Source organism: Mauremys mutica, chromosome 3 (genome assembly GCF_020497125.1).
Source record: "Mauremys mutica isolate MM-2020 ecotype Southern chromosome 3, ASM2049712v1, whole genome shotgun sequence".
NCBI classification, from domain to species: domain Eukaryota; kingdom Metazoa; phylum Chordata; order Testudines; family Geoemydidae; genus Mauremys; species Mauremys mutica.
In genome coordinates, this window is record NC_059074.1 from 6,769,221 (window position 1) to 6,793,534 (window position 24,314).

Consider the following 24,314-nt stretch of genomic DNA (forward strand, 5'->3'; position numbering starts at 1 on the left):
TGATATGAGTTTGTCAATTTAACAAAGAAATTGGTATGTGCCAGACTTGTTATCCCAAGGGGAGTCTGTGACATGCTTCAAACCAAACGCACTGCTTCAGGTAGAATAAACAAACAAAATTATTAACTACAAAGATAGATTTTAAGTTATTATAAGTGAAAACATAACAAGTTGGATTTAGTCAAATGAAGTAAAAGCAAAACGTATTCTAAGCTGATCTTAACACTTTCAGTGCCCTTTACAAACTTAGATGCTTGTCACCACAGGCCGGCTGGTTGCCCTTCAGCCAGGCTCTCCCCTTTCATCACCACTTCAGTCGCTTGGTGGTGGTGTCTGTAGATGGAGATGGAAGAGAGAGGAAGAGCCTAGCAAACGTCTCTCCCTTTTATCATGTTCTTTCTCCCCTCTTGGCTTTGCCCCTCCCCCCTCCAGAATCAGGTGAGCATTACCTCATCGTAGTCCCAGACTGGCCAGAGGAAGGGGGGTGACTCACTGGAGAGTCCAACAGACCCTTTGTTGCAGCCTAGGCCAGTGTCCTTAGTTCCTGTGAGGTTGGGCAGGGTTTGTCTCATACACACACTGATGATGTATGAACTGCCCCTCTGCTCCTGGAGAGTTTTGCCTGTGGTTTGAGCATTGGCCTGCTAAACCCAGGGTTGTGAGTTCAGTCCATGAGTTGGCCACCTAGGGATCTGGGGCAAAATCAGTAGTTGGTCCTGCTAGTGAAGGCAGGGGCTGGACTCAATGACCTTTCAGGGTCCCTTCCATTACTATGAGATAGGTATATCTCCATATTATAACAACAATGCTTAGTTCATCATGAGCCTTCTGAAGACACCCAAAATGACAAATGTTGCATTGGATACCACACAAACATTGTATAAGTATGAACATGGGGGTGCTGGGTGTTTCCCCGAGGTACAGAGCATCACAGTCCCCATTACCAAATTGTCAGGGAAGGATGTGAGTCTGCTAGTTTAAGTAGTCTTTAAGAATCGGGATGTTACCACCAGGGGTCATAGAACTGTATTACTTCTTTCTAACACTGTGCTTTATATCTTTGATTATTTTTTCATTAATTTTAATAAAGATCTTAACATTATAGTAATGTCCTCAGTATAAGTCTCCTTGGCACACACAACCCGAGGGTCTGTTCACGTCATTGAACTCTGAGTTTTCTAACCCTGTAACCTGACTTGGGCCAAGAATCTAAATCTATTCTGATCAGATTTTTCACAAACCGTAATTAAAGTAGCCCATAAATTGAGGTCAACAATATACACCCTAACATGAAAAATATTTTCTAAGAGTTTTGTTTTTATCAAGTCCATTTGAGAAAAAGAAGTCTTTCAAGTGCAGCATTGCTAAAAGGCAGTGGTGGCAACAACAGAGCAAATACACAAATTCACTGAAGCCTTTGTCCTCAACGGCATCAGTGTGTTCGAGAACTTCAACGCAAACATGCTCAACTTGACTGTCCTGAGTATGAGGCCAGTGAACCATAAGCAAAACTCTCCACTGCTGCTCCAACTGTCCAAGGTCTCCACAAAACAATGGCAAAAATGAGAGATTGCCTAAACCAGGTCATGAAGGATTTAGTCTTGCAAGCGATTCAATCACTTGGATGTTTGGTGGCAATCCCTGTTTCATCTGTTTCACAAACTCCAAAATGAAATCTTGAAACTTACTCTTGACATCTTTGAGAATAGCAATGGGTAGTGTGTGTTTTGAAAGGTCCACCTCAAAGTGACTCCAAAATCGACTGTGCAAAGCAATAAGTAATTTGACACAAAGGTGCTGTTGTAGTTTAGCACAGCAGTCTCATTCTCAAAAATGCAGTTTCACATCTATCACCAATAAGCTTTAGTAAGATCTCAATTCCTGCCACAGCTTTTGTAAATTAGCACTTTCAAACTGAAACACTCGCTTTATCATCCAGGCTTCCTGAAGTATTTGACCTACAAACTCAGGCAAATTTTGTTCACGAGATCACTGCATATATGATAAAGAAGTTCAGCATTTTTAGTTTGTTTATTTGTCTTGGCTATCAAAAGCAGTAGCTTCCATTTGTCACACAGGGACTAATGGAAAACCACCTTGCTTCAGAAAGCTGCAGTATCTTCTTGTGGTCTGTAAGTCATAGAAAGTCTGAATGAGAGGGTATCTAGGATTGGGGGATGACAGGTGATGCTGAAGGAGATCAGGTGATGGTCAGATAGAGGGAACTCAGCAATGGAGAGAGCAGTGCTTTGTAATGGAGAGATAATACATTAGGTGTGAGGAATTTCTGAGGCTGTGAACTTCCACAATGCTGAGCTCGGCCAAACTTGGACAGCGCACCCTTGATTAATGAGGAGTTATCCTTTCCCCCTCTTGTCAGACAGGATTAAAATCCAAGGCCCCTGGTGATTACATTCTGCAGATGTATTTGACCGCTTTGTCACGAAGCTCTTTGGTTTTGGCCCCATAAATAATAGGGTTCAGCATGTGGGGGATGAGAAAATAGAGGTTGGCCAAGATGATGTGAAGATGGGGAGCGATGCCCTGACCGAACTCATATGTCAGGCTAGAGAAGAGCAAGGTAGTATAGGAGGTCAGCATCACACAGATGTGCGCTGTGCAAGTGTTGAGGGCTTTCTGGTGGGCTTCCTTATGGGAGATTCTGAAGACAGCCTTAATGATCAGACCATAGGAGAGGGCAATGAGGGTCAGGTCTAACCCAATGACTACAAACACTGTCACCAAGCTGTACGTCCTGTTGACCGTGATATCCCCACACGACATCTTCGCCACAGCCATGTGGTCACAGTGCATGTGCGGGATAATGCGGTTGGCACAGAATGGCTGCCCGCTGAGGAGCAGAGGCGCAGGCAGAACGAAGACGACAGCTCTTATCAAACCCACTAGCCCTAGCTTAGCTATTCGTGTGTTAGTGAGGATGGTGGTATATCTCAGGGGGTTACATATGGCAACATAGCGATCGAAGGCCATTGTCACAAGGACACCTGAGTGCATCACAGAAACCGCATGAAGGAAGAACATCTGGGTGAGGCAGCCACCCACAGTAATGCCGTTCAAATTGAACCAAAATATACACAGGGCTTTTGGCATGACAGAGGTAGACATGCCAATGTCTGTGAGCGCCAGCATGCAGATCAGCAGGTACATCGGCTTGTGCAGGGACTTCTCTTTCCCTACAACAAACAGAACAGTGAAATTTCCCAGCAGGCTCATAATGTAGAACATAGACAAAGGGATGGAAATCAGGACATGGGAAGCTTCCAGACCAGAGATGCCCATTAGGATGAATGTTGAAGGGTCAGAGGGGGTGAGGTTGAGAGCTGCCATGAGGTGGTCAATGCGACGATGAGGCTCAGAAATGCTCCAGGTGTCTGTGAAGGGAGAGAAGCACAGTGATGGGGATTACACGTGTTGTAATTAGTACAGTAAATATGTTGTACTTATCAACAATCTAGAAAGGGGCGCAAGCAGTGAGGTGGCAACATTTACAGACGGCACCAGATTATTGAGGTCAGAGTTAAGTCCAGAGAAGTTCTCAGAGGGAGCTAACTAAGCCAAGTGAATGGGCAGCATGATGGTAGATGACCTTCGATGTCAATATCTGCAACGTGTATGCCCATTGAGGGAAAAACTTCAATTCCTCAAATATATTACAAGGTTCTAATTTAACAATATGAACTCAGGAGAGGGATCTGAACATCACAGTACACAAACCTGTGAAACTTTACTCACAGTGTTAGCATGACCAGAAACTAAGGAAAATGTTGGAATTCAGGAGAAATGGGATGGGGAATCCTACAGTAAATACAGTGCCATGAAATCAGTCATTATGTTTCACCCACCTCTGGACTCCTCTGTGTAATATTGAGCAGCCCTCTCACACAGGATATTGCAGAACTAGAGGGTTTTGGGCAAGGACAACAAGAATGATCAAGGGTCCAGGGAAACTCTCATATGGAGGTTGAAAAGACTGGGATTGTTACCTTACAAAGGAGATGAATAGGAGGGCATATGAGAAAAATCTATAAAATACTGACTGGTTGAGAGTAGATGGAGAATGTGTTCTCCCTGTCTCATAGCAAAAGATCAAGAAGACATTCAATTACACTGAAACATGTCAAATTCAAAACTTGATCAAAAGAGTGCTTTCATCACTCCATGCTTAATTAGCCTGAGGAACTCATGGCCACAGGACATAGTTGAGGCCTTGAGCTAAGCAAGAATCAGGAATGGTTTGGACATTTACATGGATAGTAATACTATCCAGTTATAATAGTTACAGCTAAATAAATATTTGGGAAAGCCTATCTGCCCCTGTGTTTCATGGCATAAGCCAATTTCTAGCTGTTAGGCAATAAAGGTGACACCCTCATGATGGTCAGGTCATTCCCCCATCCACACGGTTCTGGGTTTCTTAAACCTTCTATTGCAGCACCTGGGGATGCCACTGTCAGAGAGAGGATTGTGGACTAGATGGACCATAGATCTGATCTACGATGCAATCCCCATGTTGGAAAGGAGCCAACTTTTCCCCATGAAAACAGATATTATCATGGTGAGATATGACTTTGTGCTGAACAGAATGGTCATGAAGGGCACAGAGGTCTTGGTATTTATGGCTACAGGCCTGCACCTCTGTTACTTCCCTTGTTTCTTTTGATGGGATTCTTTCTTGCAAGCACTCAGCTTTGTCCGAGACATGTGCAATACTCTATACATCAGGGGAGTGCCCTGTAACCCCATATTCCTCCTTTATATATAATTGTGATATTGCATATAAAGCATACCATGAGAGGTGTCAGGGGAAAGATTCTGATCTGCTGAAAATCATTGTTTTATCTAAATATGTATATTATGCATATTTAGATAAAACAATGCATATTATGAAGTTATGAGATTGTGTTGTATGGTTGTCACTAAATTATGCTGTAAATTGGGAATCAGCAGCTCCCCAGAGACAACAGCAAGAAAAAGTAAAAAATGTCTGGGCGGGATGACAGTACGTAATAAAGATGTTTTGATTGAACCAACATATACAAAGATATTGATAACTAGCCATGTCAGCGGGCTGTAACTAACTATATCAGAGTGGTCCATTCTTACAGGCATATGTGTATTAGTGTTCTGGCAGAGTCTGTGGGATACTTCATTGACAATAAATCTGGCTGGGTGCCTTCGTACCTTAGCAGATCTTGTGGTCATTGGGTGGTTCGCTCGAGGTTCACTCGTGCCAGCTGTCTGTGCAGAGCTGGGACAGGACACAGGGAGAACACGCACATGCAGCCCAACATCTAAGCACAGCAACCAGAGTGCTTTTGGAATCGGGGCAGGCTGGGATGGGGAAGGAGAGTGGAGACAGGGGGTCAGAATACGCTGGGAGATTCAACCAGCTGAGGAGCAAAGGTCAGTGGTTCTTTCCATCAGTTTAATGCCTGAAGTTACATAAATAACATTGAATAAGAACAACTGGAAACAAACTGAGTGAAGGTTGTGACATGCAGGCTGCAGTTCTGTGGCTTGTCAGGGGAAAGAGACCCTGAGACCAGCCCACATGCACTTGGGGTCAGGAAAGGCTCCAGCACTGGCCTTTGACCAAGAATCACAATGAAAAAATTAATTTCAGCAGTGATGCCTGCCTTTCTGTGTACCCCTCCACCTGCATCACAACCCTCAGCACTGCTGCTTCTCTGTGTTCATCCCCCTGCCTACCCCACGCACCCCCAGCGCTGCCCGCCTGTCTGAGTACACCCCGAACCTGCCCCACACCCCCCAGCGCTGCCCGCCTGTCTGAGTACACCCCGAACCTGCCCCACACACCCCCAGCGCTGCCCGCCTGTCTGAGTACACCCCGAACCTGCCCCACACCCCCCCAGCGCTGCCCGCCTGTCTGAGTACACCCCGTACCTGCATCACAACCCCCAGCGCTGCCCGCCTGTCTGAGTACACCCCGAACCTGCCCCACACACCCCAGCGCTGCCTGCCTGTCCGAGTACACCCCGTACCTGCATCACAACCCCCAGCGCTGCTGCTCTTGGTGTAGCCCACACCCCCGCCTGCTCCACAACCTCCAGTGTTGCCTGTCTGTCAGAGTACACCCCATTTCCTCCTCCCACAACCCCCGGCGCTCCCTGCTTGTCCATGTAGCCCTGCCACCCCCACAAATTCCAACCCTGCCACACAGTGATACCCCTCACCCAGGAGCAAACCCAAGTGCCAGACCTCACAGCGACAGGTCAGAGAAATATCTCCACAGACTGGGTGAAACTCAGTGTCTGCCTGCACTGGAGAAAAGTGGGAGATCAGCCTGAACTGCCTTTCTGGGGGTGAAGGAAACCCAGCAGCAGCTCAGCCTGTGCAGGGAAGGAGAGAGGGACAGAGCCGGTGGGAGGGACAGAGGATGTGGCGAGCCAGAGTGAGTAACTCTTTCTCGGAATGACAGAGTTAACGTATTGAAGCCCCTTAGAAACCCAGACACCCCTTCCTGAGGCTGTAGTGGGGCTGCTCACAGGAGGAGGGAGAGTCTGGATGGGGGATGGTGTCAGAGACAATCTGCTACAGCGTTGTCCACATTCCACTACAGTCTGAGACACCCCCACCCTAATGATGCCTCTTTGGTCTGTGCATTAGGCAGGATGTGCATTCCCAGTGTTAGGACTCTACGCCACTGTGATTTCGATACTGCACATCCCTGCCCCCTGCCCGCTGCACCACACACACAGTGCACTCCTGGACTTGTTGGGTTCCCCTAAGCCAGAAACATGCTTCTATTTTAACTGCTTTTTTCTGCTTCTCATCCTCTCCAGGAGCAGAGATGCAGGGGCACAAAGAATGCAGACCTCTCTCCTCCTACAAAAACACTGTTATCCTGATTGTTTTCAACCCTAAGCCTGTGAGTTTGAGATTTCAGCAACTCCCCTGTCAGTTCTTCTTTGGTCTGAATGAGCTCACCCGGCCTTAGAGGCCACAGGATGACTCCAGTTGAAGTCACTGGAGGCTCATGGCCGGTGTAAATCAGGCCATTTATTTAAGTCCCTACGTGTGGATTTAGGGTGATCCCCTGGCTGTGTTGGGAGTTTTGCCACTGAACGTCATGAGACCAAGATTTCACCCTTAGTGTTTACATTTTGGCTCCGAGCTACGAGAATCACGGCTTCACATCCTGCTACAGAGAGCGCTGTTCTGTATGGAACTGAAAAAGTCAGAAGGAAACCCCCAGTTTATGTGGTGCTCTGAGATTGCACATGAAAGATGGGGATTTCAAACATGTGGGCCCTGATATTTCTCTCAGGGAGGCTAGTGTCAATCGGGAGTGACCCAGTGAAGGCAGAATGTGAGAGCAGAATCTGGCCAGTGTGTGGCCTTTTCTTGTGATCCCTCTGGTAACACAAATATCCACTGCAGAGGCTTTGGCTGTACTTCTTAACAGTACTGTGAAATTGCTGAATTGGAAAAATGTGAGCTAACCAGAGGAAAATCCACATAAACCAAAAAAAGGAAGCTACTGAGACAGATAAGAGGACACAGTAAGACACAAAGAACTTAACAACAACATCTTAACTAACAACAAATTTGTCTAAACCATTTCCAATACATTTATAATTCCAGTTTTACCAGATCAGTCCCTTGGTGTTTCTGACAACACTAAACAGATCAAGTTGCCCTGCTGATGAATTCCTACCCAGCTGGTTTTTTTTTTTTACTTGAACCCTTGAACTCTTCTTGAGCCCTTAGTTCTAACTTTCGTGCAGAAACTGGTAACTCACCAAAATCCCGCTCGGCACAGGGAGGAAATCTCCTTACGGCGACAGAAAGGCAGAGCCCCAAGAATCAGTGTATCAGTCTCAAGTGTCTGACAGTCTCTGTGCTGGACAGCGACCTTTATGATTCCCCTTACAGTCCCTGTGGACAATCAGGTTGGCCTGGACTACAAGACAATCCTCTTGGCTCCTTGAGCAGTGGGAAGAGCTGAAAATAGACCCTGCAGAACTTGAGCCAGAGAGCCTCCCCCGGGAGTGAAGAAATGATTCTCCGATAACAGAGGCTCAGATTGTCAGGGCAAATTCAGTTTTGCAGACTCGATTTAATCACCCGGCACTATGGAAACACCAGAAAATAAAGGAAGAGCCAAGGCTTAGACCAGGGGTCTCAAACTCAATTTACCTTAGGGCCAGTGCAGTCCTCAGATCCTCCCAGCGGGCCAATAATGTCACTGAAGATGGTGCTCAGAAAAGAAAATGTTTATATTGTATTTTTTATTTCAAATTTCTTAGCAATAATAAAACTGTCATACAACTTTATACAATTCTTCGCTGCCAGAGAGTTTTGAGTGTTTGCCAGACACACTTCAGTTCTGTCAGTTTGTTGATGTTTGGCCTCAGGGACTGAGCAGTTGAAACCTTCAGGATTGCAGCAAGGTGTGCATCAGGTAGTTGTGTTCGGTATTTTGGCTTGTTTATATTCATTGTGGGAAAAAAGTGAATCTGCCTCCATGGCTGAATCTGCCTGGCAACTAATGATGATAGATCAGTCCCTCTCCCTCAGCCAGTGGGAGCTGTGGAGGGTGGTACTTACACCAGACATTACTGGCAGCATCTGCCTGCATCCCAGACTGCAGTTCAAAGGGAGAAATCTTGGAGGCTTCAGGCACCATCCTGAGAGCAGAAAGGAGGTGGAGGAAGAGTTAGTGCCAATGTTTGGATTCTGAAGTTACAACATTCTTAATGTCGCCATCAAAGTTCTGTGAAATTGCTCCACCAATTCATCAGTTTGGGGATGGTAGATCAATGTTCCTAATGCTGTTACCCTCATTTAGACTGCACAGTCCTTTCATTAGTTGTAAAGTGAAGTTAGGTCCTTGGTCAATAAGGATTTCTTGGGGTATAACCACCTGGGAGAAGGATTTCAGAAGCACATTTGGTTCATGGCCAGAGTGCTAGAATTATACCTGGAGGGAAGTAAACCTGGCTCGGTGTCTTTGTCACCGAACCGTGCCTGTGGTTTTTCTTGATGAGTAACATCGAGGTCTGCTGAATGAGCAGGCTGCCTTTTCTGTGAATATTGATAACACTGGAGCTCCAAGGACACAAGCACCGAGCAGTGTTACCAAGGCCACAACATTCCAGCCTTCAGCACTTGACAGCAACCAGCTGACACTCTGAGCCCAGTGGTGAACAACTCTACTGTCTGGAGCAACTGAGCGACTGTTGTACCTTCTGCCCAAAGTGTGGTCACTGCCTCAGTCTCTGGAGTTCCACCGCTTATCCTTAGCCAAGCCTATGGACAACTCGCTGTGGTGAACGGGGAAGATTATGCCACCGAAGTTAAAGATTCTGTGACTTTCAGAGACCTCCGAGACATTTTCCACGTCAGCCCCAGGGCAGTGCACCAGAGCTATCAGCCAGTGGGAACCCCTGAGCTCTCAGCTGCCTTGGGTGGCCAAAGACCCAGCAGCTCTCAGCCCCCGCAGGCGGTGGTGGGACCCAGAACTGTGAGCTGCCACAGGCATCAGGGGCTCCCATAGCTTTGTGATTCTGGGGCTGTGGCGGGGATCCAGAGCTCTGAGCTACTGGGGCTGCGGCAGGGGCCATGGAGCTGTTAGCCACGGCGGCAGCAGGTGCTGGACCCTCCCCATCCCGAAGTGGCTCATGGGCTTCCATGAATTTTTGTTTATTGCCTCTGACCTGTCTGTGACTTTTACTAAAAATAATTGCAACAAATTCTTAACCTGAGGCATGACTGATCATCTGGTCTGCCCTCGTTCCTGAGCAAAATTGTGTCATGGGCCAGGATAGCCACCCCCCGGCTGAACACATTCTGGAAGCTGTACAGTGCTGTGGTCATTGCCGGCCCACTGACCTGGCTGGAAGTGTCCTCCATAGCCTCAGCTTTTTCTTCCCCTGTTCCTACCAGCTCTGCTAGTTCTACACATACTCTCACCAGGGTGTCAACCTCCACCTTCCCAGTCAGCCGTCCCCCCGTTCCTTCACAACTTCACCAAAGTGGTTCCAGTCCCTCCCCAATATGACCAGAAAGGCCAGATATTGGAAATAATTTCCCTAATAAGTTTATTAAGGTTTAGCACAAGAATTCATTTATTAGTTCAAATGGAAATTGGTGTTGATTATCTCCTATTTACAATTACAAGCAGATACACACTTATGTGTTATAGAATCACAGAACAGCTGAGAGGTCATCTAGTCCTGTCCTCTGAAGTCAAGTGAGGACTAAGTATTATCTAGACCATCCCTGGCAGGTATTTGTTCAATCTGCTCTTAAAAATCCCCAATGACTGAGATTTCACAACCGCCCTAAGCAATTTATTCCAGTACTTAACCACCCCGACAGCTAGGAAGTTTTTACTAATGTCCAACCTAAACTGCCCTTGCTGCAATTTAAGCTCATTGCTTCTTGTCCTTTTCTCAGAAGTTAAGAAGAACATTTTTTTCTCCCTTCTCCTTGTAACAACCTTTTATGTGAGCGGAGTGGAGCAGTTTGTGGGGCGGTTTGAGTGGCCCATGGAACAGCGAGCGAGCGGAGCGGTTTGCAGGGATGGCTGGAGCGGCTCACGGGTTGGCTGGAGGAGTGGAGTGGAGCCATTCGTGGTGAAGGCTCCAGCAGAACTCCACGGAGAGGCAGGGCAGTCGGCCCCAGACCATGTAAGGTGCTCCTTAACACCCTGTGTGCGCCCCCCCGCCATTTCCACCCAGGCTGGGTGGGGGTAAAACTCCGCAGATAAACTTTTGAACTCTGGTGCAGCACTGACCAGGGACAGAGACTTTGGGGTTGTTGGACTTTGGGGTAATTGGACTTAAGACCCTAAGGGGAAAAGGACATTGCCAAAACTGACTTGGTGGGTCTTTTGCTCATGGTTTATGTTATGAATCCTGTTTGTGGTGTTTCCCCAATATGATGCCACATTGTTTCCCTCCTTTATTAAAAGGGTTTTGCTACACTCAGACTCTGTGCTTGCGAGAGAGGAAGTATTGCCTCCTAGAGACGCCCGGGGGGGGGGGTATGTAATTGTACCCAGGTCACTGGGTGGGGGCTCGAGCCGGTTTTGCATTGCGTTATTGACACGGAATCCCTGGATACTGAACCCGGCCCTTGTTGCTGCCAGCTCAGAGGGGCAGAAGGGTTACACTCCGAATAACCCAGCAGAAAACACCCAGAGGGGTTTCCAGCTGCAACGCCCTGGGAGAGCGTCTCTTAGAGCAGATTGCTGCTGCCGACTAACGGGGCTGTTCCGGTAGATCTTGCGGCAGAGGTTTAAGGTTGGGTGCTGGGTTCAAGGCCCCCCAGTGACTGGGGTCGTTACACTGCCAGTGGCGATCAGCAATCCCTAGCTGTTATTGGGTTTGCGTCCTGCTTAGGAGAGACTGAGAAGACAGCGCAGGAGCCAGGGGAAGCCAGTGACAGAGCAGAGCGAAAATCAAAGACAGAGCAAAGCCAAGGGCAACCAGACGGCCCTCTACTGGATACTGCCCCCCCCCCACTATGCCAGCTCCCCTTTCTCCCCCCAGCGTAACTCATCTGAAACTGCTACGGATGGACCAAAAAGTCATGGGCTTCTGCCTGGGTTCCAGCTGGTACTATCATCCGATCCAGACTTGCTCAAAACCCAGCTCCTGCCACGGCTCTGGCTAGCTTTGCTCAGAGCTGCTCAGACTGGGGTAAACATCGCACTTCAGGCTGGTCACAAGTCATCCCCCCAGCTTTGCCCTGATCCAGTTCCCATCAGTCACACCTCTGCTGGGACCGCCCAGAGCTGGACACGGGCAATGGCAGAGAGGGGGAGGGGCAGGGCAGGGTCTGACATTGCAGGGCACACATGGGGCTTCGTGTGCCGCCCCTTTAAAGGGATTCTGGCCGGGGTGAGGTCACAGAGAGTGGGTAATAATGGCAGGTGGTTGGTGTCAGCGGGCCGGGGGTGGGGAAGGCAGGCCAGCCAGCGCAGTGCGAGGGGAACATCCCGGAGAGTGGCTCTTGGCGGGGTTGTAGCTGGGCCAGCCCTGGCTTACGCTGCCCCCTCCCTTAGGCCTTGTCTACACTACAAGACTATTTCGAATCAACTTAGTTCGAATTTGTGGATTCGACCTTATGAAGTCGAATTTGTGTATCCATACTAAATACACTAATTCGAATTTCTGAGTCCACATTCACGGGGCCAGCGTCGACTTTGGAAGCGGTGCACTGTGGGAAGCTATCCCACAGTTCCCGCACTCCCCGCTGCCCATTGGAATGCTGGGTAGAGCTCGCAATGCCTGCTGGGGGAAAAATGTGTCGAGGGTGGTTTTGGGTAACTGTCATCATTCAACCGTCACTCACAAACGCCCTCCCTCCCTGAAAGCGCCGGCGGGAAATCTGTTCGCGCACTTTTCTGGTCGGTTACAGCGCGGACGCCACAGCACTGCGAGCATGGAGCCCGCTGCGATCATCGCTGCACTTATGGCCGTTGTCAACTCCTCGCACCTTATCGTCCACCTGTGCAACAGTCAGCTACTGAGAAATCGGGCGAGGAGGCTCCGGCAGCGCGGTGAGGAGAGTGGCGCAGACCTCTCAGAAAGCAGGGTACGCCGGGCAGTGGAGATCATGGTGGCAATGGGTCAAGTTCATGGTGTGGAACGGCGATTCTGGGCCCGGGAAACAAGCACGGACTGGTGGGACCGCATAGTGCTGCAGGTCTGGGATGACACAGAGTGGCTGCGAAACTTCAGGATGCGTAAGGGCACTTTCCTTGAACTCTGTGACTTGCTGGCCCCTGCCCTGAAGCGCCAGGACACCCGGATGCGAGCAGCCCTGAGTGTGCAGAAGCGAGTGGCCATAGCCCTCTGGAAACTTGCCACGCCAGACAGCTACCGGTCAGTAGCGAACCACTTTGGCGTGGGCAAATCTACCGTGGGGGTTGCTGTGATGCAAGTAGCCCACGCAATCGTTGAGCAACTGCTCTCAAAGGTAGTGAACCTGGGAAACGTTCAGGTCATCATAGACGGCTTCGCCGCGATGGGATTCCCAAACTGCGGTGGGGCTATAGATGGGACTCACATCCCTATCCTGGCACCGGCCCACCAGGCCAGCGAGTACATTAACCGAAAGGGCTACTTTTCCATGGTGCTGCAAGGACTAGTGGACCATAGGGGACGTTTTACCAACATCAACGTCGGGTGGGCGGGCAAGGTTCATGACGCGCGTGTGTTCAGGAGCTCTGGTCTCTTTAGACTCCTCCAGGCAGGTACTTTCTTCCCGGACCACAAAATAACGGTTGGGGATGTGCAGATGCCTACAGTGATCCTCGGGGACCCAGCCTACCCGCTAATGCCCTGGCTCATGAAGCCCTATACAGGCGCCCTGGACAGTGAGAAGGAACTCTTCAACTACCGGCTAAGCAAGTGCAGAATGGTGGTGGAGTGTGCTTTCGGACGTCTCAAGGGGAGATGGCGGAGCTTACTCACTCGCTCGGACATCAGCGAAAAGAATATCCCCGTAGTTATTGCTGCTTGCTGTGTGCTGCACAATCTGTGTGAGAGCAAGGGCGAGGCCTTTTTGTCCGGATGGGAGGTTGAGGCAAATCGCCTGGCTGCAGTTTACGCTCAGCCAGACACCCGTGCCGAGAGAATATCCCAGCGGGAAGCGCTCTGTATCCGGGAGGCTTTGAAAGCAAGTTTCCTCGGAGATCAGGGTAACCTATGACTCTCCACTTGCTTTCAAGAGAAACTGACCCTGGGCCTGTGTCAGTTTGTGTCGATTTGGATCTGCGGCTACATGCCTTGTTCTCCAAGTTTCCCCCACTTCCAAAGCACGTTTTTAAGCAAAGTAATTGTTACACTCATTATTAATAAATCTTTCTTTTACTTTGCATTTCTGTTCTGGTGTTGAGACATGGACGCATACTGTGCTGGGCACGGTGTGCACTGACGTACAGACCGCTTCCTCCATAGAGGACTGACATCCTCCTGCTCCTACATAGGTCTCTGGGGTGGGGGACGGATGACAGTGGTTCTGCATGAAGGGGAGGGTTTGCAGGAAGGGGCGAGTGGTGCCTTCTTTGCATAGGGGTTTGGATGACGGCAGTGGGCTGCGGGTTTCTGCGTGGGAAGGGGTGATGGGTGTGGGAGAAGGGTGACTATCTGTCCGTGGATGAGGGCTCTTGTTGGGGCTCAGGGCAGCGGATAGGCTCGTGGATCCGTTGCAAGTGCATCGTAAGGGCAGCCTGCCTTCACAGTAATGGCGTGACAGGCGCTAGGACCCTGGACAATTATACACATTACGAAATGAACAGGGGCAGCATACACAACACAGAATGACCCTGGTGCCTACTGACTGCAGTGTGTGTGTGCCCCGCAGTTGATCCTTTCCCCAAGTCTGTACCCTGGTACTGTAGGCTATACCGTGCAAGTATGAAACCCCTGTCCACCCCATACACCGAAAAATCCTCTGACAGGAAAGACATGACGGAAACAGTGATTAACAGCAAACAGCTTTTATTAATCTAATAAACAGTGGGGGGATGAACCTTGGATTTGGGACTGGCTGAGCCTATAAGGGAAGCACTTCTACAAATTTCTAACGTGAGAAGTGCGGGGTACACGGCCGCTCTGCTCTGGTTCAGTGACAGTTCTCACGTCCTCTACCACCCCTCCGTCTTGTACTTTTGGGTGAGGGGGGGCCAGGACTTCTTGGCTGGTGAGGGCGATTGCAGAGACACTGCAGGGGGGCCCTGTCCTCCAGCCTGTGGTCCTGCAGGACATCAACAAGGCGACGAAGCGTGTCCGTTTGTTCCTTCATGAGACCAAGTAGCGTTTGGGTGGTCTGCTGGTCTTCCTGCCGCCACCTATCCTCACGTTCCATGAGTGTGCGATGCTGCTCACATAGGGTCTCCCTCCAGTGTTTCTGCTCTGCAGCCTCTGCTCGGGAGCAGACCATCAGTTCAGCGAACATGTCGTCCCTAGTCTTCTTCTTTCGCCGTCTAATCATTGCCAGTCTCTGCGAGGGGGATGCCGGGGCAGTCCGGGAAGGACCCGAAGCTGTGTGATGGGGAAAGTTAGTGATTTCCTTGTACAGATACATTTTCGCGAACAGTGAACACCGTCTAGTCAATTTCCATGAAGAAGACCGTACCGGACAACAAGTGTCACGTGGTCTCCAGAGAAGCACAACATTTTGGCCTACGCTCTGATTGGCTGCGCCATTGCACAGGAGAGCGGAGAAGTCGGGAGAGAGAGCAGAATCCCTCTAGCAGAGAGTCCTGGTAAGCCTTACAGTACATTATGCTTATCAGTTAACGGATAGCTGTGCCGTCGTGCTAACGGCAATCTGGAAATCAGATACTATGACCCTTTTGCAGCCACTCCCGACACTGCAGGGGAAAGATCAATGTATGCTTTTCCTGTGTGGCCTACAGCACGTGGCTGCTAAGCGCGGGGCTTTGTTATGCAAAGTATAAGTAAACCATTAAGAACAGTAACTATTCGCTAATTGCCCTAATTAGATGCAGCACTTCAGTAACGAGATTACCCTGAGGCGTGTCTCTCGAGTGCAGAAAGAAAGGATGTTAAGGGAAGCACTTCACCGACCGGGACCCTACGCGGCCATGCTGGTAGAGGCGATGGTTCCCCTGTATCTGAGGATGTCGTGGCGTGGAAGAGTGAGCTTCACCGGAGGACCAAATAGGGCACCTCTTCCTCGAAACCTCCTGCGGAGGGTATTTGAGGAACTGTTTGAAGCATTTGTGGAATTGTCCATGGAGGACTATTGTTCCATCCCAATCTGTGTAGACCTACTGTTCGTTTAGTTTCCCTTTAAAAACTTTTAGATATAGTATTTATAGATAGAATTTATATTTTTGGTATACATGTTTTCGAGCAAATAAATATTTTCTTGTTTATACGACTTACCGCCTGATCCTTCCCCTGACTCTGAGTCCGGGTTCACGGCCGGTGAGGGTTGGTAGGGGATCTCTGTGAGGGTGAGGAACAGATCCTGGCTGTCAGGGAAAGCGGCATTGTGTTCGCTGTCGCCTGCGCCTTCCTCCACGGACCCTTCGTCGTCTTGCCCATCGGCGAACATCGAGTAGGAACTGTCCTGGCTCACTATGCCATCCACTGAGTCCACGGTCAGTGGTGGGACAGTGGTGGCAGACCCACCGAGAATGGCATGCAGTGCCTCGTAGAAGCGGCATGTCTGGGGCTGTGCTCCGGAGCGTCCGTTTGCCGCTCTGACTTTTTGATAGCCTTGCCTCAGGTCCTTGACTTTCACGCGGCACTGCATCGCATCCCGGCTGTATCCTTTCTGTGTCATGGCTTGGGAGACCTTCTCGAAGGTCTTTGCATTACGCTTGTTGGAGCGCAGCTCCGACAGCACAGACTCCTCGCCCCACACAGCGATCAGATCCTGGACTTCCCGGTCTGTCCATGCTGGGGATCTCTTTCTATTCTTGCATTGGGCTGACTCCTCTGCTGGAGAGCTCTGCATCGTTGCAGGTGCTGCGGAGCTCGCCCCGATGTCCAGCCAGGACGTCAGATTCAAAGTGCCCAGACAGGAAAATGAATTCAAATTTTCCCGGGTCATTTCCTGTGTGGCTGGTCAGAGAATCCAAGCTCCGACTGCTGTCCAGAGCGTCAACAGAGTGGTGCACTGTGGGATAGCTCCCGGAGCTACTAAGTTCGATTTGCATCCACACCTAGCCTAATTCGAGCTAGCAAGTGCGAATTTAGCGTTACTCCACCTGTCGGGGTGGAGTACCAAATTCGAACTAAGGAGCCCCCTAGTTCGAATTAAATGGCTTCCTGGTGTGGACGGTTGAGCGATTAGTTCGAATTAACGCTGCTAAATTCGATTTAAGATCCTAGTGTAGACCAGGCCTTAGAGAGTGTGACGCCTCCACAGAGTGAGTATGGAGAGGCTGGGTGGAGGCAGATGGAGGAGGAGCCCCAAGGCAAAGCTTGGAGCAGCGAACACGGACTTGGAGACGCAGCCTGACGGCTGGAGCACATGTTCCTTAAGAGAGTCCTTAGCATTTAAGAAGCATTGGACCAAATTGCCGAGAGCGGTCATTAATTTGAAGTGCCCAGCTTGAGACAACCAGGCCTGAGTTTCACGTGTGCGGAGCGGCTGCAAACTGGAGTAGTGGGCGCTCCGCACTTCTGGACATCCGGCCACGCGCTCAGAAATGAAGCCCCCACCCCCAGTCGCTGGCCCTAATGGCTAGTTAGTAACTAGCCTTTCCTAAGCTTGGGGGTAGGCAGAATTATTTAACTGCAAGTGGCCCAGATGCTGCCTATCAGCAATTTGCTTTTCTTTGGCTCCGCTATAAATTCCAGCCCTTCGACTAAGGGACCAATTGTCTTGGAAAGCAGTTGGCTCTGGAGCTGGGGTCACTGACCCACATTCTAGGGAGAGGTGGGACGATCTGAACCGTTTGTACCCAGCTGACGATGACCCCGTGGTTCCAGAGAGAGGAAACTGACAGAACGCAGCTCCTCAAGGCAATGAGACAGCGCTCAGCTTCCAGCTCCCGTGGGGCTACATGAGACTCAGGGCTGTGGGGGTTGGGGTGGACTCCAAACCTCCCCCACATCAGGGAGTTGTTTAGATCGTGATCCCGTTGACTCCAGTGGACTATTCCGAGCTCCCTAATTCGCCAGCAATTAGCTTCCAAACGATATAGCACTAAGACGTGTCTTGGCAGAGACCCGCGGTCAAACTCAGGCTGGTATCAAACAAATTTGCAGATTCAGGGCGAAACGGGACAGAAAATCCCGCCCATGACTCAGAGCCAGCATGCCTAATGCACCTGGAATTTGACCCCCACATTCTCCCACGACCCCAGCAGCACAAGCAACCTTCCCCCAAGCCCTGGGTCTAGACTCCAGATACCCCACCCGGCCTCCATCCTCCTGACCCATCTGAGGGGCCCAAACCTCACTTACTTCATAGCTTCCTGCCCCCTTGACACCAAATCTCTCTGTCCTTCCTTTAGAGCCCCCAGGCTCACCCACTCCCCAAATCACCCATCGGAGAAGGAACTCCCTGCTCCCACCCCCTGGCCTGGAGGGGAGATGACCTCTCCCAGTCCCAGCCTGGGCCGGGGTATGTGAAACGCTGGCTCCAGGCCTGCAGTGCCTCTTGGAGGAGGCCGTGTGCTCTCCCAGTACAGCTCCTGCAGCACCCAGCCAGGCACCTGGGGGTGCTGCCCAAAGCTCTGGCAGAGGTGGAAGGGGAGCAGGATACCCCTCCCCCATCCTTTCCCTCCTGCGTCCCCTGAGTGGTTTTCTCTCCCCTTCTCCAGGCCATGGCTGTGGGCAGCCTGCTCTTCCTGGCGGTGCTGGTCATTGTGCACCACCCCCTGAGGGTCAGTGACAAGCAGGACCAGGCAACGGTGCAGCGGGCGCAGCAGCAGGAGCAGCGGCTGGCCCTGGAGATGACGCGCCTGGAGCTGGAGTGTGAGCAGAGGAACCAAGCGAAGAGGCCGGGCCCACACCAGAGCCTGGGCCCACACCAGAGCCAGGGGGAAGACGGGGTCAAATACGTGGCCTGGGATAGGTGGCGCTGTATGTTCCTGCTCATTATCCTGCTCTTTGAGCTCTGCATGCCAAGCCTGGAGCCCAAGTCCAGCTACGACTCCAGCAGCGAGGATGCCAGCAGCGAGGAGGAGGAGGACGATGCCGAAGCAGGGCCCTGGTGCTCCTGCACCCGGCATCCCGACTGCCGCGACAGAATGGCCCTGTGGCACTGTTATGAATAGCACCTCCAGGGAGTGTCTGAGGACCTGGCCAGTGTCATTATAAATCGTGTATATTCACTGGAGCAACCCACCCCACCCTTTTTTAACAATTAAAAACTAGACACCTTTAATATACACGCATGCCTAGTCCCTTCTAATGGGCATTGTTTAGATGGATTTTCACGCGTGTGAAGATTCCAATTCTCTAAATACCTGCAGGTTTTAGGACCATAATGTACATGTAATATGCTGGGGTACCCTTAGGGGGTGAGGTGGAATGCTTAGACTGTCCCCTACCCATATTCCAATCACACACACACAGGGAGGGTGCCCTGTCCGCGCTAGCGGCTCATACACTAAGGATCTCTCTCTACAGGGCACTCACACAGGAGAGACTAACGAGGATGACTACGACTCTTCTACACCTCCCTTCAGCAAAGAGCGTCGGCTAGTCTCTGGGAGACGGCGCCGCTTACTCTGATTGCGTCCAGTGAGATGATCAGACTGTCAGTCGCCCACACGGAAAGGAAAGGGGAGGGAAGATGGGTTCACACGCTCCTAGACCCAGGTAGCTTCCTCGCTGGATGATGCCAGGCTGAGTCAGCCCACCGTGGGTCACAACGCTGTGAGGCAGGGCAGTGTGATAATCCCCATTGTACAGATGGGGAAACTGAGGCACAGAGCAACTAAGAGCCAGATTCACAAAAGGAATGAGCATTGCAGTGCCTAATGTTTAGGTGCCTAGAAAGTCACAGGCACAACAGTGCGATCCCCGAAGCCTGAGCTAGGGACCTAGGTGCCCTATAAAAGGCAGGGGGGAGAGAGAGGCTCTTAAGAATGTGATCCACAAAGCCAGCAGGCAAGATGCTGATGGGAGAGGAGGTGCCAAGCCCCGCCCCACCCGCTCTCAGAGATATGCCTGTGATTCACGAACCAGGGAAAGACAGGCGCTCGCTGCCTGATTCGCCTGTGGGGCCCAATCCGGTAAGCTGCCTGGAAGAACACAAACCGGGTGAGAGAAGAAGGCTCTCCTTCACAGTGCAGAGCCAGGGTCCTCACCAGGGACGTGACTCAAGTTCCCCCACCCTGAGGAGGAGGAGAAGGGGTTCCAGCCGGGATCTACCACCTCTTGGGGGAGCGTCCCAATCACTGACTGCAGGGGGAGTCTTGTTTTTCCCTGGCCCAATGAATATTTCACTGAGTCCTCACAGCCGAGCCTGTGATTAGGGTACATTTGTAGGCCCTGTTATTACCACATTCCTCTTACGGGTCCCCACTGACGTTTGAGAGAAAGTGGCACATTCTCACCTTTATACGGCCCCCATCACCATACCAGCTCGCGAGCCCTATGACGTACATTTCCTCATTTCCTAGCTGGGGAAACTGAGGCATGGGAAGGTTGGTTTTTTGTTTTTTTTAAGGGACAGATTTTCCAGTGTTCAGCACTCACAGATCCCAGTGGACGAGTGCCCTTGTTCTGAAAAAGCCACCCGTCTAACCAGCATTGTTATTGGTACGTTCAGCTGAGGGGCGGGCAAAGTGCCCATGGATGTCAATGGAGTTGTGCTGACTGACACCAGCTGAGGACCCTCCCCTCCCACAGCTGGACGCTGAGTTCCTTTTTCACTACTAGGGGCTGGTCCCTATGGGGCAGGGCAGGGGCGCATGGCAGGAACTGGTGTGGGGAAAGCCAGCACTGTCACCAGCTGTGTTGAACTTATCGCCAGGGCTTCAGTCTCCAGGGCTGCTTTCACCAGCACTTTGAAAACCTCGGACTCCTGCCCTTCCTTTCCACAGCGAAAACCCCACCGATTTCAGCTGAAGTCTCTCTGGATAGCAAATGTCCGAGTTTAATCAGCAGGGCTGAACTGTGAAAGGGGAGGGGGCAGCCCGGCCCAGCTGCCCTCGGAGTCACTAAACCTGCACCCCTCACTCTGCTCTCACTCGGGGTGGAGGGAAAGACCATCCAGGCACAGATGTCCTCAGCTCTGAGCTGCCGGCACTTCCAGCAGCACTGGTAATGGGCCTTTAAAACTCCCTGGAAAAACCACCCACGGAAAACAGGCCCAGCTAAACACAGCTCTTGGAGTCATGGCCGATAGTTCCACAATGTGTTATTTACCCCTTCCCAGAACACCAGAACCAGGGTCACACAAGGAAACTAATAGGCAGCAGGTTTAAAACTAACACAAGGAACTGGATGACGAGGGGATGGATCACTCAACAAATTGCCCTGTTCTGTTCATTCCCTCTGAAGCATCTGGCACTGGGCACTGTCAGAAGCCAGGATACTGGATCTGCGTGAAATGACTGGGTGGTCTCAGTCCTGTTTCAATCTGGCAAATCTCATGAATAGTCTTATCTCAGCTACCTAGGGCTGAGTGAGCATAGAACTCCAAACCACCATCTCTCCCCAGGAGGTGGCCCCTCCAGGTAATGGCTGAAGGACATTGATAAGGGATGATGGTACGTATGGAAATATTTCACTGCTGATACCTGTGCTCTGTGAGCAGAGCATATTGGTCACCAGCCTTCACCTTGTTTAGCAGCAGTAAGTTGACTTCTAAGAATCCCAAAGGACCCGCTGCAGAGCTGAGAATCTGCAGCAGCCGAGTCTGCCCGGAAAGTCTTTGGCAATGTGGGAAGATGACGAACTATGCAATAGTTAACTTGCCAATGCATTGGAATGTCCCAACCAGCTTCTGTTAACCGGCTAATTCACTAGGTTGCACTTTGCCCTCAGCCTGGTGATGAAGCTGTGGAATAGGCTGTGGGCACGTTGTGCAGCTTTTAATGACCTTTGGCACTGCCCAGCTGGCGCGTTGAATCAAAGCTGCTGAGCTGTTGCAGAGGCCGATGTTCCAATGGCCGCCCCAGCCTTTCATTCCAAGGTCACAGACATGACTGCGTTTTACTGCACTGGACCAAAGCCTGCTGTTCCAGTGAGGTGAGATAACGGGAGCATGAATTAACGGAGCCACAGGAACTTGGCGTGAATGTGTCCCTTGGACAGGTGCTGTACCCAGAATGATTCACTGCTTCGCACCAAACGCGGCTAAGAAAACGTCTGTGGGGAACTGGATCAAGGGCAATGTTAGATGGCATCAGATGAAGGAGTTTCCAAGGGCGATTTGAAGGCCCAGGGAGAAGATGATGCAGACGCCATTATGCCAAGTAGCAAAACCCCAAGGTCATCACATCAGCCTCAGAGAGAATGTCGGTTATTAAGGAAACGGGGCAGGCCAAGTATCAGACCTGGGGAACAGGCTCCAGGGCCTTTGGCCTCTCGGCCCCTGGTTCAAAAAGGAGCCGGAGCGAGTCGATCTCAGCTGGAGTCCGATCTCGGGTAGGAAGTTTTCCAGCTCAGAAAAGGCAGTGTCTCATTGGGCACCATTTGGCAGTGCAACGACTGATGAGCTGTGGAGACTGAACTCCCCTCTCATCCTTAATATGGGAAAGGCACGTGGGACTGTTAGACACCAGCAAACCGTCCGGCTCAGCACTAGCTGGCAGCTCCTGGGAATCAGTGACTTCTGAGCAGGTTCTGATGCTTTATAAAGCAGCTGCCTCTCCACCAGCAGGGGTTTCTGAGCCAGAGCTCGGTGGTTTATTGAGCAGGTGCTGGGTGGTGCTGGTAGCCTGTGATATACTAGAAATGATCCGCTGGTCCCTTCTGCCCTTAAACTCTATGACATAAATACATCCCGGCCTGGAGTTAAGAAGCAATTTCCTTGTCTCCTGATCCACTGTTTCATAACTCCACCTAAAGGTTGCCTGGCACGCGGTCCCCAGCCTTGCCTGTGACAGGCCAGCTCTTCTCACAGGGTACCAGCCGGGCACCTCTGCAGCCAGCCTGCGAGCGGCTGCAGCTAATTATGAAGTTAATAATAGAGCTGCTAACAGCCAGTCACATTTGGCCACCTGCCATTTATTTTGCCATAGATCAGTCATTTATCAGAGGCCCACACACACTTCCTAGAGATCGCCTGGCCCAGATCTATCATCCTCCTGCGGTCAGCGCTCATTGTCCTGGGGAACGTGATGAATAGTTATAGCTTTTTCTTTAATGAGCTGCGTGTGTGTGTGTTGAGGGGGGGGGGTCCCTTATCACTGCCCCACTGCAGCCGTCTGCCCCCAGAGAATGCTCCTGAGAGCCAGCACTTTTAGACGAGATGGAAATCCCAGGCCTGGAATGCTACAACCTCCTCTGTTTGCTGGGACCAGCTCTGACAGCCACGGGTCTGGGCGAAGGGAGTCCCGCGACACCACAGCTCAGCTTTTCTCAGTGTGTAGCATGGGACAATTGGAGGCATTTCTTTTTCTCCCTCTTCCAGCACTGACCACGCGCTGGGGTATCAGTCACTGTTATTAGTGCAGGTCTCCTGGGAGCTAGGGATGGTTGTTATCCTCCTCCGGTTGGATTTATTCTCACTACACCTGGTTCATGCCAGGGCCAGGGCCAGCTTTGTTAAGGTGTTTATGCACCTAAAGACACAGATTTCTTGTGGGATTTTCCAGTCAATGGGAGTTAGACACCCAGATCCTCAAATGTAGTTAGGTGCCTAACTCCCATTGGTTACAGTGGGAGTTAGGCACTTTGTAACAGGGTGGTTGCCCATGGGCTGGAGAGCCTGGGGCCAAGCCAGCCCTGATGACCTGATGAGCCCCAGCGGAGAGCAGGCAGCGAGTTCCTATCTCTGTGCACAAGGCAGCAGGGAGCTGCCAGGGGGCGGGTGATGGGGAGAAGTAGCTGGGCGGGAGGCCGGGTAGTAACCTGGGGGGATGCTCAGGAACAGAAGCCTGAGATGCTGTATCTGGCGTGAAGATGCAGCAAAGACTGACTCCTGCAGAGACACTGAACTGGGACCCAGCTCTGGCCAAGAGGGCTGGGAACCCCCAACTAAAGGGAGAGAGACACTGAACTGGAGGGCCAGCGTGTACCTGAGGACTGAATAATTTGGGCCCCAAATTTCCCCATGGACTATGTGGAGTTTTTTTGAGGAGCTCTATGAAGGAGAAAACAAGGGTGGGGCGCTGCGGTGGCAGGAATAGCAGGATTTGGGTATCAAAATAAGCAGGATTGTTTCTAGTGGGGTCAGTTCTTGGCCTTATGCTAGTTAACCTTTTTATCAGTGGAAGAAAACAAAATCATCACTGATAAAAGTTTGCACACAACACAAAAACTGGGGGAGAGGTAACCAGCGAAAGGACAGGTCACTGGTACAGCATGATCTGGATCACTTGGTGAACTGGGAGCAAGCAAACAAGCACCCCTGGCCACAAGGAGGCGCTGTGGAGACAGTAAGCGGCTGACCTGGTTACACACCTAATTACCATGGAGGAGCTGGGTCCTAGGCACTTTTGAAACCCGACCAGGCTCCCACCTGCATCCCGTTAAAAATTGGATGTGGTGGGTACATCTACACAGAAGCTGGGAGGTGTGATTCCTAGTGCTGCACGTGTCAGCTCTGCTTGAGCTCGCACCTAAAAACGACACCGTGGCTGCCTGGGGCCAGGGTGGGATTGTACTCCAGCAGCTACCCCGTGCTGCCGCGGCCATGCCGCTATTTGTAGG

At 51.0% G+C, this 24,314-nt stretch overlaps 2 protein-coding genes across 2 annotated transcripts; one reads left to right on the forward strand and one right to left on the reverse strand.

Moving 5' to 3' along the window:
* Positions 1 to 2,409: 2,409 nt before the first annotated feature.
* LOC123366479 (putative olfactory receptor 52P1) lies at positions 2,410 to 3,348 on the reverse strand. Its single transcript, XM_045009991.1, has one exon. The coding sequence runs from the start codon at positions 3,346 to 3,348 to the stop codon at positions 2,410 to 2,412; it is 939 nt and encodes a 312-aa protein (XP_044865926.1).
* Positions 3,349 to 11,915: 8,567 nt separating this feature from the next.
* On the forward strand, positions 11,916 to 18,826 carry LOC123367477 (inositol 1,4,5-trisphosphate receptor-interacting protein-like 1). The gene is made up of 3 exons (XM_045011753.1): positions 11,916 to 12,055; positions 16,883 to 16,903; positions 18,305 to 18,826. Exon 3 carries the CDS (start codon positions 18,308 to 18,310, stop codon positions 18,758 to 18,760), a length of 453 nt encoding a protein of 150 aa, XP_044867688.1. The 5' UTR covers positions 11,916 to 12,055; positions 16,883 to 16,903; positions 18,305 to 18,307; the 3' UTR covers positions 18,761 to 18,826.
* Positions 18,827 to 24,314: the final 5,488 nt, after the last annotated feature.